The sequence below is a fragment of the Manis javanica genome, chromosome 11 (assembly GCF_040802235.1).
Source record: "Manis javanica isolate MJ-LG chromosome 11, MJ_LKY, whole genome shotgun sequence".
NCBI lineage: Eukaryota > Metazoa > Chordata > Mammalia > Pholidota > Manidae > Manis > Manis javanica.
Window position 1 is genome coordinate 65912969 of NC_133166.1, and position 15605 is coordinate 65928573.

Sequence of the window (15605 nt, forward strand, 5' to 3'; positions counted from 1 at the left end):
GGGCAGGCTGCCAGGCCTTTCTGACCTCCCCATCCCCTCTCCTTCAGCCCCCCCAGAGATCCTTGATGCTGTGGAGGAAAAGTGAGTATCTGGGCAGTATAGGGCCCTGGTTTTCCTGGAAACAGCCTGTCTCCATCTTGCACCTCCCCTTTGGTCTTAGCCATTCCACAGCTCCCAGCATGGGAGAAGATGGGGCCCAGGAGAACCAGAGCCCAAAAACCCTTCCTGGCCAAAATAACTGTCCTCAGGGCCACACCCCTGGTCCCAGGCCCCCAAACTTCCAGCCCTTTTTGATGGTCCTCGGGAGGGCCCAGAAGACTGGATGAGGTCCACAGCCAGCCTGTTTCCCCAGTGGGGAGACCTGTCTGCACCAGGCTGCAGCTCTGGGCCAGCGAACCATCTGCCACTACATTGTGGAGGCTGGAGCCTCTCTTATGAAGACAGACCAGCAGGTAAGCAGACTAGCAGGGCGGGCAGGGAGCCCACGCAGATACAGACTGACTTTTTCCCAAACTTGGGCCCTTGTGACAGGAGAACCTGGGGTTGGGGGTGGGGGGCACCTCTGTGGATTTGAAGCTGTTCTATAACCAGCACAGTCCAGACCCTGAGAAACCTGAGACAGTAGGTTGGCTACCTACTGGTGAGGCCTTTCTGCCCCCATAGCAGCCAGGCTGGTTAGCCCTTCCTGCCCTTTCCTAAGCCTGTTGAGGCCAACAGGTCCCTGAGCTAATGGAGTACCCCCTCATTCAGGGCGACACTCCCCGGCAGCGGGCTGAGAAAGCTCAGGACACTGAGCTGGCCGCCTACCTGGAGAACCGGCAGCACTACCAGATGGTCCATCGGGAGGACCAGGAGACAGCTGTGTAGCTGAGGGACAGGGCCAGCCAGCGGGGCCCCTCCACCCCACCACACTGCCACATTCCAGTCGGACTGGCCACGGGAGGACCCATGCTCCAGGGAAGGAGCCCTGTGCTGCTGCCTAAGGAGCTGCCCAGACCTGAGGCTGGGCGCTGGGGGTACTCAGCTGTCCCCCGGAGCTCCCAGCTGATGAAGAGGTTCACAGAGGAAAAGGAAACTGGACTGGGCTGGACAGGCCTGTGGGGGCCTGGAGCTTAGGCCCCAGAGGGGGAGGGCAGAGGAGTTTGAGGCCCTATCAGGGAGCCTTCAGGAAGGCTTTTAGGGCCTTAAGGGGCCCCAGTGTGAGGCTCCTGGGAGCTCAGGCCCCCTCTCCTGTTCTGATCCCACCCTCCCCAGGTTTCCTCCCAGAAAGCAGGAGCCTGCTGCATTTACCTGCTCTCTGTCCCGCTTGGCACATACCTGTGACCCTCCCCATGTACCCAGTCATTTCATCACGGACTGTGGCCTGGGGGCTGGGGAGGGGCTCTCGTGGTGACATGTTTACAGCTGGGTGTGACTCAGTAAAGTGGATTTTTTTCCTTTCTACCTTTCTTTTTTTGCGGGGGAGGTCTTAACAGAAGCTTCAGGGTCTGCCGAGTTATCCTGAGGGTGGGAATACTGTACATCATCGACCCAGACCCTTTTCTGCGGCGGGTGACGGGTGTGTCAGGGCCTGCGCGGGACCTGACCTCCGCCTGACTGGCTAACTCCGTGGCTGAGGGAGGAGCCGATTTCCTCCAGTTTCCCGCTTCCCGCAGGGAAGATAAAGTGAAAGAGAGGTGGGGCGGGGGTTTTGGCCCAGGTTCTTTGCCCTTTTAACCTGTACCCTTGGTTAAGCCTCCTCCTTAACCAGGCCTCAGTGGATTTCTCTGTTTAGGGGATCGGTTGAGGTGATCCTCCGAAGCTCCAGAGTCAGGAGGGGTGGGCATCTGCAGCCGCCGCTGTGGCCGGGTCTTGAACTTCTCAGACGGCTATTCTCAACTCCAAGTGCTAACAGATCCGGCCTGCGGCCTCCTCCCCCAGCTCTCCCCCTTCCGCGGCCTCAAACCCTCCGAGCGCACGCTTGACCCATGCGCTTTCTCCCGTTTTCCCAGTCCCAGGTTCCCCCAACACTGGCAAAACATTTCCCGCGCAGTTGGTTAAGCACCCCGAGGTGGGGGCTAGCGCTCCTTCCCCAGCGCAGAAGGCAGAGTAGGCCCAGGAGGCGGAGCCGGGCCTCAACGGGGTTAACCAGTGCATCAGGGGACAGCCCCGGGCCTCCGTGCTCCCTCTGGCCTCCATCTAAGTGCCTGCCGCGGGCAAGGGAGGTTGGAGTCCAGCGAAGGAAGGACAGGCGAGGGAGGCGGAGCGGCGCGGAAAGCTGGGACTGAGGCCAGAGATTATCAAAGCAGGACGGGGGCCTGGGGCCAAGAGACCCCAGGTTGGAAGATGGGGCCCAGGAGAGCCCAGCATCGGGGCGAGCAGCACGGGAGGGGCGAGGCGAGGGTGCAGGGATGTGAAGCCGGGGCAGAAGCGGTGGGGGCGCTGGACGGGAGCGGAGGCGGGGACGCCGGGTGGGGGCGGGTCGGGTCCTTCCTCGGTGGGGGGGGGGTAGGCGGGGAGGGGGCGGAGGCCCATGTGACCGGCTCAGACCGGTTCTGGAGACAAAAGGGGCCGCAGCGGCCGGAGTGGGTCTAGCTCGGCGCGGGAGGGAGCTAAGCAAGTGCGGGTAGCGAGCGAGTGAGCGCCCGGGGCTCCGGGAGCCGCACGGCGGCCTCGTCTCCTAGCCGGCTCGGCTGCGGCCGACCTGGGGGCTGGGGGCTGGGGGCTGGTGGTGGGGGTATGAGTTGCATTTTGGGCTCCAGGCGTCCCCCAGGGAAACGCCCCCCAGGCTGTGCTTCCCGGCTAGAGGCAAGGGGCCGATCCCTCAAATACTTCCGCCGTCGCCCCCTTAGTGGCCCGATCCTTTGGGCTTGAAAAAGGTGGGGAGGCCCACGCTTGCGATCCCCCGTGGGGAAAGGCACTCTCACCCATGGGCAGGGGACTCTGACCCGCGTTCTCCCCGCAGGATGCAGTACCGAGCCTTCCTCCTCCTCGCCCTCGTCACCTTGGTGGCGCTCACCTCAGCGGTGGCCAAAAAAAAAGGTGATACGGCATGTGGGAGGTTGAAAGAGGGCTGGAGACGGGCAGGTGAGACCAGCACTCTTGTGGCTGGCTACCTGGGTTCGGGGACCTTGATCCCAGGGGGGGGTCACCGAGTGAATTTCCGTGTCCCGGGTCCTGAGCTCTGTCCTCGTGCGTTGTAGACAAAGTGAAGAAGGGTGGCCCCGCAAGTGAGTGCGCGGAGTGGACCTGGGGGCCCTGCACCCCCAGCAGCAAGGACTGCGGTGGGGGGTTCCGCGAGGGTGCCTGCGGGACCCAGACTCAGCGCATCCGGTGTAAGGTGCCCTGCAACTGGAAAAAGGAGTTTGGAGGTGAGGTGGGGTGCAGGCGGAGGGCAGGAAAGAGGGGCGCGGCCTCACTGAAACCTGGGCAGAACTGTAGAGGGAGGCAACTGGCTGCCCAGCTCTGACCCTGGGCACTCTCCCGCCAGCCGACTGCAAGTACAAATTTGAGAGCTGGGGGGCCTGTGATGGGGGCACCAGCACCAAAGCCCGCCAAGGCACTCTGAAGAAAGCGCGGTACAATGCCCAGTGCCAGGAGACCATCCGTGTGACCAAGCCGTGCACCCCCAAGACCAAAGCCATGGCCAAAGGTTAGCAGAGCTGGGGTGGCATCACAGAGGGCTACCCCACCTGTGAAGCGAATGGCTAAGTCTGAAGTTCTGGGCCCTAGCGAGTGACTTGATATCTCTGTGTGGGGTTTCTTCTGGAGAAATACCTTAGATGGGCCGTAGTGAGTGCAGCCCAGTGAAACTGCTCAAGAGATACAAATCCTTCTGGCCGAACTAAGGGCAAACACTGTTCTGGAGCATTTTGCTTAGGATCCAGGAAAACTGTCCTGGAAGGTCCGGCTTTGTCATCTCTCCAGCTAGAGAAACCATTTGGTCATCTCGGCCTTTCTAGTACTAGAAGCACTTCACAGTCCGTGCTTCCTCTGTCCCTTAGCTCATTCCCGACTCAGAGCAGACCTGAGGAGAGGCTAACAGGGCAGAGGTGAATCGGCCACCTTCTCAGGTGAGGAGGCAGTGGCTGTCTTCCAGGGCTGCAGGGACCAGGGATGGGACCGGGAACCTGGAGGTTTCCTGATCAGCAGCAAAGGTGGATGGGGGCCAGGACAGAAGCATCATGGCTGCCCTACCCCCATGGGTTGCCTGTCAGCTGATCAAGAGCCACTAGGGAGCAGGATTTTCTGTTCCCTGATATGTATGTGTAGGGGGTCTCTACTAGGTCACCTGAAGTCTGCTAACATGCCATTTGTTCCTTGTTTTACAGCCAAGAAAGGGAAGGGGAAGGACTAGCAGCCAGGCCTGGATGCTGAGGAGCCCCTGGCCCACACCTCTCTCACAGGCTCAAGGTAGAGCCTGTCAGTGCCTTTTGTCCACTTGTTGTTAGCTTTATCAATCATGCCTGCTTCTTCCCTTCCACTCCCCCACTCACCGCCAAGTGCCCATACTGGGGAGGAACAGGGATTCTGGCCAGCTTGATCCTCCTCCCCTGAAGAGATTTGATTCCCTACACCCACTTTTGTTCTTCCCCACAATGATGCCATTTCTAAGAAACTAATTTTAAAAACCATTGTTTTTTTTTCCTCAATAAAAGCTTTCCTTTTAATATATAAAAGCCCTTCCCAGGAAGTTTGCTGTGTTGATTTGTTAGGGGTGGGACAAAGGCTGTTGGGAAAGGGGGCTTTCAGGGGGTTGGGGGTTTGGCAATGAGTGCTTACCAGAGCTCATGGAAAAAGCAAACAATTATAAACAGGCCCCCTGCTGAAAGGGCGCTCCCATCAAGTCCCCTAAGCCTTTCAGTCTCCAGGGCTACACCAGGGCTGGGGGAGGGAACTCAGAAAACACTAGGTCAAAGGTCTGGGTCCCACCCACTGCCAGTCAGGAAGGTTCTATCCACTGGGAGAAACAGTGTCTGCTGGCCTGCCTCACCACACTGTCCCAATTGTCACTGAAGCCTGTTTGTCTAGTCCGCAGACCTCCCTCACGCTGCTGAAGCCAGCCAGGAACACTGCCTGACACAGCCCCATGTTCACTGTGTGTGACCTGGGACAAGCCCCTGGGGAAGGGGGTGGGCTCTTCAGAATAAGGTGGGCCACTCAGCTCAGCCTGGGACTCAGTAGGGCAGACCTCAATGCGGGCCTCCTGGCTGCTTCCTCATGACCAGGGCATGCTGCAGAGGTGTGCCTCAGCACCTACTCTACCTGTCCTCTGGCGAACCCCCACAGCCAGAGCCCTGCTGAGGAACAGCAGCAAGGGGAGATTGCTGCCCCTGCAGTGGGATGGGGGAGGGGAGGGTTGAGCCTACATGCAGGCACAAGGGGGAGGGGAGGGCAGAAAGCACCGATTAACAGCAGAATGGGGGCTCTACCCTATCACTCCCTTCCCAACCTCCTTTCCAGGCATTGGCCCCTTTGTTCCTCCCAAGGGGATTCTGGACTGCTCCCTTCCAGATGTCCATTCTTTTAGCCATGCTCATTGGGCACAGTGGGAAGGTGCTCCCATAGGCCAGTGCCTCCCAACTACCTGAGGCAGGGCAAGAGGTGGGCCAGGCAGTCCCGGTTCAGACACTTTCTGGAACTGATTCTCCTCACTCATCCAGCCAGAGCCTCTTCCAGAGCTTCACAAGGTGTTGGGGACCTCAGTTCTCTTCAGTGAACACAAATACAGAGAGCTACTTCCAAATCTCTCCCAACAGCCTCATGGGAGACCACATGGCTCAGCACTCACTGCAACCCATGGCCTCCTGCTGTCTACCTGGCAGTGCCGATGTTCCGATATTGACACAGCAGCAGGTGCCTGAAGGTCTTTTTAAAGGTGGCATTGCAGAGAGCATAGCAGGCAGGGTTGATGGTGCTGTTGACATAGCAGAGCCAGTAGCCAATGGACCACACTGTGTCAGGGATGCAGCTCTGGCAGAAGGTGTTCACCAGGACCATGACATTGTAGGGTGTCCAGGTGAGGATGAAGGCCAGCAGAATGGCAAAGATGGTCCGGGTCACCTTGCGCTCCCGGGCCGCCATCTGCCGCTTCTTGCGCACCTGGTTGCGGGCAATGCTGGCAAACTTACGGGCCACATTGGCTGCAGGACGCATGCCAGCTGGCATGGCAGGCACGATCTCGATGGCTGTCACACACTCATTGCCCGTCTGTTTCGTCACAATCTGAATCTTGGACCATTTGGAGGCCGGGTTGAGGGCCCGTGGCTGTAGGGGATGAGCAGGCGTGGCAGGTGTGGTGGCCTCCATGGTTGACAGCTCTGTGAGTGGCCGTTCCTTGTTGTTCTGAGTGGCACTGCCCGAGCTGGACTCATTGGAAGTGTCCTTGTCAGCCACTGGACACGGTGGGGGTAGAAGGCCTGGCGGAGGGGCCTCCTCTAACTTCCCATTGCGTAGCTCCTCTTGAGCAGCTTCCCCTAGTGGGGGCTTCTTGATGCTCTGCTTCATCAGGGGGCTTTTGAGGAAGGCCAGAGTCTTGGCTTTCTTCTCCTTCAGGCCTTCAGGCCGGTGCTTGTGAACTCGGCTGCGACTGGCCAAGGAGATGTGAATATAGAGCACCGTCATGATGACCACGGGCAGGTAGAAGGCAGCAATGGCTGTGCCAAAGGTCACTGCTGGGTTGGACAGGAACTGGATGAAGCACTGGTTGTCTGGCACTGTCCGCTTGCCCACCACAAACTGCCAGAACAAGATAGCAGGTGCCCAGAGCACAAAGGACAGGACCCAGGCAGCAGCAATCATGAGGCCTGCCATCTTGGTGGTGCGCCGAGCTGGGTAAGTGAGGGGCTTGGTGACACAAAAGTACCTGTCAAAGCTGATGATGAGAAGGTTCATGACAGAGGCATTGCTCACCACATAGTCCAGGGCCAGCCACAGGTCACAGACCACGGCACCCAGAGGCCAATAGCCCTTGATGATGTACACCGTATAGAGGTTCATGGAGAAAGCGCCTATGATGAGATCAGCACATGCCAGGCTGAAGAGGAAGTAGTTGTTGACTGTCTGCAGCTGCCTGTTGACTTTGATAGACAGCATCACCAGGATGTTACCCACAACAGTTACCAGACTCAGGGAACCTGTCACCGTGGCAATAAATATCATCTCCACTGTCTCATAGCGGTTATGGGTTGATGTGACCAGGCGCACAGACTGGTTGCTGGAGCTGCCATTGACTGGTGTGAAGTTCGCCATTTTGGTTAGCAGGAGTGGGCCGGCAGTATCTGGAGGAGGAAAGAGAGAGAAAGGGGCTGAATTGTTGAAGTGTGTTGGAGGAGTGATTAGGGGTAAACTGGAGTCAAAGTGACAGGGAACATCAACCTGCAGATGACTCTGCCCGTCACGTTCTCATTTGTTCCTTCATTCATTGCTTCTTGAGCACCTACGACGCACAGGCAGTGCTCAAGGTGCTGGCTGGGGTTACAGAAGTGAGTGAGACACACATGGCCCTCACTCTCACAGAGTTTACAATCTGAGCAGGGGAGGCATACAAACACATGGGCAACCACAAAAGTGCTAGAAAGAAAACAAGGCGGGGTGCTGGTAGAGTGAGTGAGTGAGTCAGAGAACAAGTGGGGATGGTTCCTTGCTGGGTGATCAGTGAAGGCCTCTACAAGGCAATCTGGACAATGACAAGGAGGCAGCCTAGTCAAGGCCAATGGCAAAAGCAAAGGCCTGGAGGCATGTGTGAAGCATGGACAGAAGGGCTTGAATGGCCCCAGAGGTCAGCATGAGCTCTAGTCAGAAGTGTTTGTTCATTCCCCACTGTGATCATTTCTTAACCAAACATTATCTGGGGCCTGTTCTCAGTTCCTACCGGAAAGCACTGGGGACAAAGGCAAGAGTATACATTAGTAGCTGATATTTATTGTCTACTAAGTGCCAGGCACTTCCTATACTTTTTGTAAATAATAACTCATGTCTTCCTCACAACACATGTAGGAGGTAGATACCATTGTTTTCATTATTTATAGATGAGGAAACTGAGGCACAGGCCGAGGTTCTATAGCTCTTTACTGTTATGCTGCTATCCCAGAGCTGAGGGCTCTGGCAGAGAGGGGCCCCAGTGATCCCACCTGGGGGAAGGTTTCCATAGGTTTGAAGTGGCATGGAGCTGGGAACCTCAAGGACGAGGAGGCCAGTGCTTCACAGAGGTGTACAGAAGTACATGCCCAGGACATGGGAGCACAGCACAGGGGTAGCTGGGGACTGTCAGCGGCTAGGGCCTGAGACCCTGAGGAACCAGAAGTCTAAAGGGCCCATCAGCTGAGAAAGAACATACGTGGCTTCCACTCCCCCAGGGCCAGGGCCAGCCCTGTGGTGCAACTGGGAGCCCAAAGGGTGAGAGTGTCCCAGAGGGAAGAAAGGGGTTGTGCAGGGTCCCTGTGGCGTCCCTTGAGGGTGCCCCTTGGCCCACCAGTACACAGAGATGGCACCTCAGCTGGGGCCCTCCAGGCACAAGCCCCTCCCCTGAGCCTGTGTTCTCTCCCACCAGGCTCCTCTTCCTTTCCCCTCCCCTCTTCCTCTCCCAGACATGTGAGGGAGGCCCACACCCAGTGTGCGATGCCAGGGCAGCCGCTCAGCCCAGCCTCCTTCACACCCGCCAACACACGCACCATTACACACATGCACATGGGCCTCATCGGAGCCCCACCAGTCCCACAGCACACTGTTGTGTACGCAGTTCTGTGCGTCTGTGTGTGAGAGAAAGAGAGAGGGAGGGGCAGTAGGTGTGGAGGAAGGAGCACTCACCCTGCAGCCCTGGCTCAAAGGCCAGCAGGGTCTAGCTGCATGGCCTTAGACAAGCCACCTCACCTTCCCACACCTCTCCTCATTTGCAAAATAGAGAAGATCCCTGTTCTGGAACCACGTCCCAGTCAGCAGCTATGGGGATCAGCAACTAAACTCCACCTCCATCTCCTACTTGAAAATTCACTGGAGGTGGGAGCCAAGTGCCAGGGGTGACCCCCCAAGCTTGGCCTCAGCCCCCCTAGTTCACCATTGCAGACACAGACCCAGCCTCCTGTCCTGGTAGTTCAAGTTTGCCTGCCCATATCCTTGGTTTACAAGGGGAGGGGCTCTGAGAAGAGTGATGTCACTCCAAGGTCCCAAATGAGTCAAGGGCAAAGACCAGATATGGCCTTCTCCCAGGGCTCTGACAGCCCCTGTCTGCTCTGAGAGTGTCCAAAATGGAATTTCAGGTGTCACCCTTTGAGCTGGGAAGGCAGCGGCACCCAGCGAGGCTGCCCTCCCCAGGCACGTGCAGATGCATGCAGGGTGGGCAGGAGTGATCTGTTAGCCAGCCCTTAGGAAACCATTCCTTTAGGCTCCCAGGACCAGACACAGGGCAAGCAAGATCAGAGTGGGGCTGAAGGTGCCAAATAAGAAAAATACAATAGCTCTTGTTTATTGAGTGTTAACTATGAGTCAAATATCCCTTTGAGCTTTTTATATAAATTAGCTGATTTAATCCTTACAGGAGCCTGAAAAGGCAGGTACTATTATTACCCTCATCTTACTCATGTAAATATCTTCTTACAGATGAGGGTAGTGCTAATTAACTTGCCCAAAGTCACTCAGTTTGTAAGTGGACCCAGGAGCCACCTTTTCAACCCCAAGGTCCTACTGCCTGGGAACTGACTGACTGCCTCTGCGCTCCCCCCCGCAAACCACACAACTAGGGGTCTGGCAGATGATGTCCGAGTAGGATCTTCTGCCATTCCCTGCCGGCTCCCCCACTTAGCTTTCCCAGAAGGAAAGAGACCTCTTGGTGCCATTGGGGACATCTCATCCCCAAGGATATAGAAGATGGTTCAGTCCCACTCTGGGCTGGCTTGGGGAAGCTGCCTGTCTCCCCGCCCCCACCCCAAGTCCTTCTGGATCCCTCCTCGGGGTCTCCTGCCGACATTCTGACCACATCCCTCTCTGCCGCTTTTCTTTGGGATCCAGGCCCTTCTAAGATCTGGGATGACGAGCAGCCGCCGCCCGGGGCTGTGAGGACCGCTAGGTGGCAATGTAGGTCCCTGGGTGCCTGCTCCGGACCCAGAACGGGTGGCTGCTCTTCTCTGTGGCCCCCAACTCCTACGCGACGGAGAACACAGAGTAGGCCCCAAGCAGGGCCTCCCAGGGGAGAGGTGTGGGGCCCCCGAGCACGCTCTACAAAGAGATGCCCTCGGCTCCGCAAGGGGTTCAAGGGTGGGAAAGTTAAGGGCGCCCGGATTCCTTCCAGCACCTGGCAAGAAACTGTGGGCGGGAAGGCCAGTGTGAGTTTGGTTTGTGTGGTTACTGGGGAGCGCGAGTAGAAGCTAGCAGCTGTCAGCATACGCGTGTGTGTGCGCTCGGCCATGCCTGGATACCAGTGTGCCCGTGTGTGAATGGGCATGCCCGTGCCATGTGGACACGTGCTTGTGCATGCGTGTGCGTGCCTGGAACGCTATGGCCTGGAGGATACACACAATTCGGGTGTGCTTGTACCTGTGAGATTGTGTACAGAAACAAATGCAGGTCTGACAGTAGGTGACCCGCCACATTTCAAACGCCCCTGCCAGGAGACAGCCCAGCCCTTAGCTATCCGAGCGCAGAGAAGGTCGGGCCAAGATCTGCTGTCTGGATCGTGCCCAGACTGTGGTTGGAGAAGGGTAGTGGGCAGGACGAGTCCAGACTACAATCCGAGCTGTGAGGGCCCCAGGACTTTACCGCATCATCTTAGCCCAGAGCCCAGTGGTGTCTGCAACCCTAAGGTTGAGGTGTGGAGTCCCAGATGCGGACTGATTTCTGTTGAGGGGCCGCAGCTTGAGCAGCCGGATCAGGCCTTGCTGGACACCAAGCTCACCAGAGCGCACCGCATGCTATGGCCAAAGGGCTGGCAGTCTGCCAGCAAGATTGTGCAGGCAGAACCCCCATAATGGGGAGGCCCAACCGGGGCTTGGGGCAGGCCAGTGTAAGATTCTTTCCCTCCCACTTCCAACCCTGCACCCTGCCAGAGAAGCACCGTGTGGCCTCAGAGGCTAGAGTGTGCACCTGGTTTTTCAAGCCCTGGGCTTGGGCTAGCCACGAGGGCCCAGTTGGGAGTTATTACTGGGCCCATCTGGAGGCTCCTCCAAGTCTCTGTCTTGCCTGAGGGGGTCCAGGCTCTGTGGTGCCCCGCACTCCCCCAACCCCCTAAAACGCAGTTCCTGCAGCTTCAGGGCGTGGGCACTGAGATTTCCTGGGTCCTTGAGCAACATCCTTCTCTTCCAGGACCAAACCGGGAGCTCCTGCTCCGGACACCGTGGGGGGTGGGGGTGAGGGTCTTCTGTTCTTACACGTTCACTCTAGGGCCCCGAGAAGGCAGTGGCCCCTGGATCTGTCCCTGGGTTGGGAGAAGAGACTCGAGAGTTCAGGGAAGGGAGAAAGGGCACGGGATTTGACACTGCATTTGCTCCTGACACTTACGCCCCTGGGGCTCGGGGCTTGGTTCTGGATCTCTCCGGCTGTGAGCCTGGGCACCAGCGGGGAGGAGTGGGGGTAGTTCCGGAGGGGCGCCAGGAGAGCGGCACGGGTGTTTTGCGTCCGGGTTCAAGGTCGCTGATAGGACTCCATGGACCTGAGTAGGCTGGCCGCGCCGGGGCGTGGAGGCAAGCGGGAGAGAGGCTCTTTGGGGCTCCAGCGCCAGGCGCCCAGAAGAGCCAACAGCAGGGCTAGAGTGCGGGGTCCCGCCCCCGACGGCGGCCCTGGCGCTTTCAGGGCTGTGGCCGGCACCCGCTCCCCCGCTTCCTCACTCCAACCTCCTGAATGTCCATTCCTTCCTAGTGACCTGGGCCTTTCTTCCATCGGAGCCCCTCTCCCTCTGGCCCTCTGCAGCTCCTAGCACCGCTCTTGCTCCCGAAGAAGCCTGGGACCGTGCCCCAATCGGACAGCCTCTGGGGAGCCTCCGAGGGTACGGAGCTCCCCGTCCTTCTACCCCAACCGAGTCCCCCTGCCCCTGCGCCATCGCGGAGTCACTCACCAGACACCTCCGCCCCGCTTGCCTCGCACCTGACGGACGGCGGGACAAACGGGCGGTCCCGCGGGCGGGGCGGCCGGCCGGGCCGGGGCCGAGGGCGGGAACGGGGTGCCGAGGGGCGGCCCCTGCTCCGCCCGCAGCTCCCAGCGCTGTGGCTTCGACTCGCGCTCACGCTCGCACTTTTCCCCTAGCCGCGTGATGTCACGGGGAAGCAGCCAATCCTGTTGGGGCCGCGCCGCCCGCCCCAGGCCGGCCACCCAACAGCGACACGCGGGGGGCACCACCCGGGGCGTCGGGGACCCCAGCTACGCGCGCCCTTCCCTGTGGCCGACAGGCAGCTCCCCGTTCGGGCACTGTGGGAGCACCGCCTACGGTCACCACGTCTGTTTAGCAGGGGGCGCTGCCCTCCGGGAAGGCTGGGGGGTGGGGTGGGGTGTCCGCGTTGTCATGGGGACGCGGCGCCCCCTCGCGGGCTGGGGAGGGAGCTGGCAGCCCCGTCTGGCTGCGCTCCGCCTCTGCTCTGACCAAGCACCAGGGACAGGGAGATGATCTCGCGCCCCTTGTGGACCTCACTCTTAATGGGCCTTCCTCGCTGTTGACCCGTGGAGGCGTGAGTATTTGACTCCCAACAGGAGGTTATGGGTAGGTGGAGTCGCTCTCTCCCCCGACGGGAGGGAGCCGAGAGCCCGGAAGTTTCCAGCCTCAGGGCTGGGTGTTGGCCGCCGGTCAGCCAAAGAGGGGCGCCGTCGTGGCCTAGCCACGAGCTGGAGAGAGAAAACAGGCGATGTCCTCTAAAGAGAGACGAGCCTGCCCGGGAGAGGTGAGCCGGCCCATCGCCCACAAACCCCGGTCCAGCCTTTCCCCGACCCTGCTGCTAGGCTCCTCGCTCCGGCGCGCTCCAGGCTGGGGAAAGGGTGCACACCCTCTTCAGACCCGGGATGGGACGCACCACCCACCCAGAAGCGGCCTGGAGAGCGAGTTCACAGATGCCTGTGAGGAAAAGTCGAGTGCCAAGATCACCTGGGGCGGAGCCCGAAACAGTACCACAGAGGGCTCCGGGAACTGCACGGGCAGGAGCCTCGGAACCTGAGGCCTTGCCTGAGTGAGGCGGGTAGGGCCCTGCAGTCCGCAGTTGGGACGCACGCGGGAGCGAGTGCCGGATTGCTTCAGCACCTCGGAGAGCTCCACCGTGGCGCTGACCTCGCCAGCTTCTCTCCGCCGCACGAGACGCCAGCAGTTCTGCGCTCCCAGACAGCCCTTCCAGGAGCCGGGCAGGGTCGGACTCACACTCCATGATCGGGCTCACAGGCCTGGCACCCCAATTCTCTGAGCACAAACTCCCGATTAACCATAAGACGGCTGGTTCCTTCTCTCGGACAAACAACTCAAGTCCCGCCCCTCCTCCACCCTCTCTTAAGGGTCGGGCGCGGAGCTCTGGTAGCGGGTAGGAGGAGGTGGTGCCGCAGTGGCGTAAAGATCACAGTGCCCGAGATCTGGCAAGAGCCAGCGTTGAGGGACTCTTGGTGTGGAGTTCTCCATGCTAAACACGGAGGTGGAGTTCGGTCCCCAGTGCTCCGGAGGCCGAGGGCTGGCATGGGTTGTCTGGGCTACAGTGAGAAGCCACTGCCCTTTACATAGATGATCTGGTCTCCCATGAGACATAACCAAGTTTGAAAGAAGCACTACTGTTCCCTGGCGGGACCCTTTCATGATGAGGCAACAGGCTCAGTTGTTCCATACAATTAGGTGACAGTCCTGCCCTTGTTCCACTTTGTCATATCCCTTCCAGGGTTCAGGAGAGGATGGTGCTCCTAAGAGGGTGGATATGTTTGTGTTAGCTAGGTTTGGGGAGGCCAGATACTTTTAACATTAACAGTTAATGGATAAACAAGCAAAGTCAAGCACTGGAAGCCAAAGAAATCAGCAATGTCTCCAACCATTGTCTTTGAGTTCTTCCCAAGACTGTCAGGTGAAGCTACTCGTTTCTCGGAAATCCCTACCGTGAGCACTTTCTTCTTCAATCCCCAAACCCACAGTGGAAATGTGGAGAGCTGAGCTGGGAACCAAGGGACCTGCCTTTGACCCATATGGGTCCATATAGAGCTTCTCTGAACCTATCTCATTTCCAAATGGTCCAGCTCTGCCCTTCTGACCCCACAACCTTGTTATGAGACTCACGGGGCCCTGTGAAAACTTTACTACTGGGGAGGTCCTATACACCAAGCAATGGCTTTCTAAGGAAAGTGGTTGGTGTGGGGAAGAGAAGATGTTGTCAGGAATTACCACAGGTAGGGCCTGGGTTCATCCTTGGCCAGAGAGGGCAGAAGCAAGGCCAGGCAGGACAGAAGATGGATCACCTTATCTGTAAGCCCTCCTCATATCCCTTTTCCCCAAATATTACAGGCAAGTTAAGGGCCCCATCTGGATTCAAATCCTGGCTCTACTGGTTAGTTGTGTGGTCTGGGGGCAACACCAGTACCCACCTCAGAGGGTTGCGATGAGGACTGAGAGATGATATACACTGAATCCTTGTCACATGGTTTGCAGTCAACAAATTCATAGTCCTCACCATCAGACCAAGGAATTCTTCCTCCCCCTGAGGGTACTATGTGGGTGGAAGGCAGGGATTGCAGTGGGGTGCACTTCTTCCGTTCTTCCCTGTGTAGCTCAACTCCCACCTCTTTAAGGATACCCTGTGCTAACCACTCCAGTGCTCTCTGAGCTCCAATGACATGGGACTATAGAGCTGGAAGTAACTTTAAGAGGTTGCATAGCACAAGCCCAGAAGCCTACTATATGGGACGAAAGTGAAGCAGAGAAAAGGCAAGTGGCTTGCCCAAGGTCATGTGGCTAGCAGATGTGTCTTTTAATCCAGAGTCCACTGTTAAAATTTTCTAGAAAATTTCAGTGCTCCTAACTATGTAACTCTCCACACTGTTTTTAGTACTTACTTGCCCATTTAATCTTTTGGTTTTGTCCCTGTTGGGGCACAATCTGTAATTCTGCATGCCCCATAGTGTCTGGGACAGATCTGGGCATACAAAGAATACTCAAGAAGCACTTGCTGCTGGCAGAAAGCCCTGGGGTGGCTGGCCTTCCAGTATACTTCTGTAAGAGTTGGGGGCAAATATCCTTTCCCACTTGCTAACTGGCTTGAAAATTGAACTGGTTAAGGCCCACCACCAGAGCAAGTCCTTCAGCCACTGCACTGAGGACACAAAGTGAAGGGAGACCTGAGCAGCCAGCAAATGGCCTCCTTGCGGGATGCCTGCAGACACCACCAAGCTCTCTGCCTGGCCAGACCACGTACCCATTACAGGTAGTTTCCCAGGACTGGAGTCAATCCAACTCTGGCCAGTTACATCTTCACTCTAAGTCCACAGTCCTGGTAAGAAGCAATCAAGATGAGCGACCTTCCATTATTCCTATCTACCCACGTATCACTTACCATTAAGGTCACCCACTCCTTAGCAGGCCCCTGGGGTAAGCAGGAGGTGGGAGTACACACAGAGATGGTAATAAAGCAGAGGTGGCAGCGATCACCTGATGGGCTACTGCTGAGGTGTCAGATAAGGGTCCCCACCTT

General features: G+C 58.0%; 3 protein-coding genes across 18 annotated transcripts in view; 2 read left to right on the forward strand and 1 right to left on the reverse strand.

The window, feature by feature from the left end:
- DGKZ (diacylglycerol kinase zeta) overlaps positions 1-1441 on the forward strand; it is a 43973-nt gene extending 42532 nt beyond the window's left edge. For 8 of the 9 annotated variants that reach the window (XM_017675722.3, XM_017675721.3, XM_017675727.3 and 5 more), the window contains 3 exons: positions 48-81; positions 353-452; positions 751-1441. In XM_017675722.3, the coding sequence (XP_017531211.3) occupies positions 48-81; positions 353-452; positions 751-867 (251 nt within the window). In that variant the 3' untranslated portion in view covers positions 868-1441. The other variant, XM_073216503.1, reaches the window with a different exon arrangement.
- Positions 1442-1570: 129 nt separating this feature from the next.
- Positions 1571-4666, forward strand: MDK (midkine). Of its 8 annotated transcripts, none has more exons than XM_017675730.3 (6): positions 1571-2317; positions 2945-3021; positions 3183-3350; positions 3470-3631; positions 3984-4052; positions 4311-4666. In XM_017675730.3, the coding sequence occupies exons 2-5, from the start codon at positions 2946-2948 to the stop codon at positions 4019-4021; spliced, it is 444 nt and encodes a 147-aa protein (XP_017531219.1). In that variant the 5' UTR covers positions 1571-2317; position 2945; the 3' UTR covers positions 4022-4052; positions 4311-4666. The 8 variants fall into 8 exon arrangements, with proteins under 8 accessions (XP_017531219.1, XP_036849934.1, XP_036849937.1 ...); XM_036994039.2 differs by lacking the exon at positions 1571-2317 and adding an exon at positions 2504-2616; XM_036994042.2 differs by lacking the exon at positions 1571-2317 and adding an exon at positions 2510-2564.
- Positions 4667-4804: 138 nt separating this feature from the next.
- Positions 4805-15596, reverse strand: CHRM4 (cholinergic receptor muscarinic 4). Its single transcript, XM_017675728.3, has 2 exons — positions 12023-15596; positions 4805-7259 (listed from the first exon to the last, which is right to left on the reverse strand). Exon 2 carries the CDS (start codon positions 7228-7230, stop codon positions 5794-5796), a length of 1437 nt encoding a protein of 478 aa, XP_017531217.1. The 5' UTR covers positions 7231-7259; positions 12023-15596; the 3' UTR covers positions 4805-5793.
- Between the last annotated feature and the right edge of the window lie 9 nt (positions 15597-15605).

What these genes read in the sequence shown, in the direction of transcription:
- MDK (XM_017675730.3), top strand. Translation starts at nt 2,946, where the DNA reads ATGCAGTACCGAGCCTTCCTCCTCCTCGCCCTCGTCACCTTGGTGGCG. An exon ending in CTGGAAAAAGGAGTTTGGAG is followed by an intron (nt 3,351 to 3,469) that starts GTGAGGTGGGGT and finishes CTCTCCCGCCAG; the next exon opens with CCGACTGCAAGTACAAATTT. An exon ending in GACCAAAGCCATGGCCAAAG is followed by an intron (nt 3,632 to 3,983) that starts GTTAGCAGAGCT and finishes TCTGTCCCTTAG; the next exon opens with CTCATTCCCGACTCAGAGCA.
- CHRM4 (XM_017675728.3), bottom strand. Translation starts at nt 7,230, where the DNA reads ATGGCGAACTTCACACCAGTCAATGGCAGCTCCAGCAACCAGTCTGTG.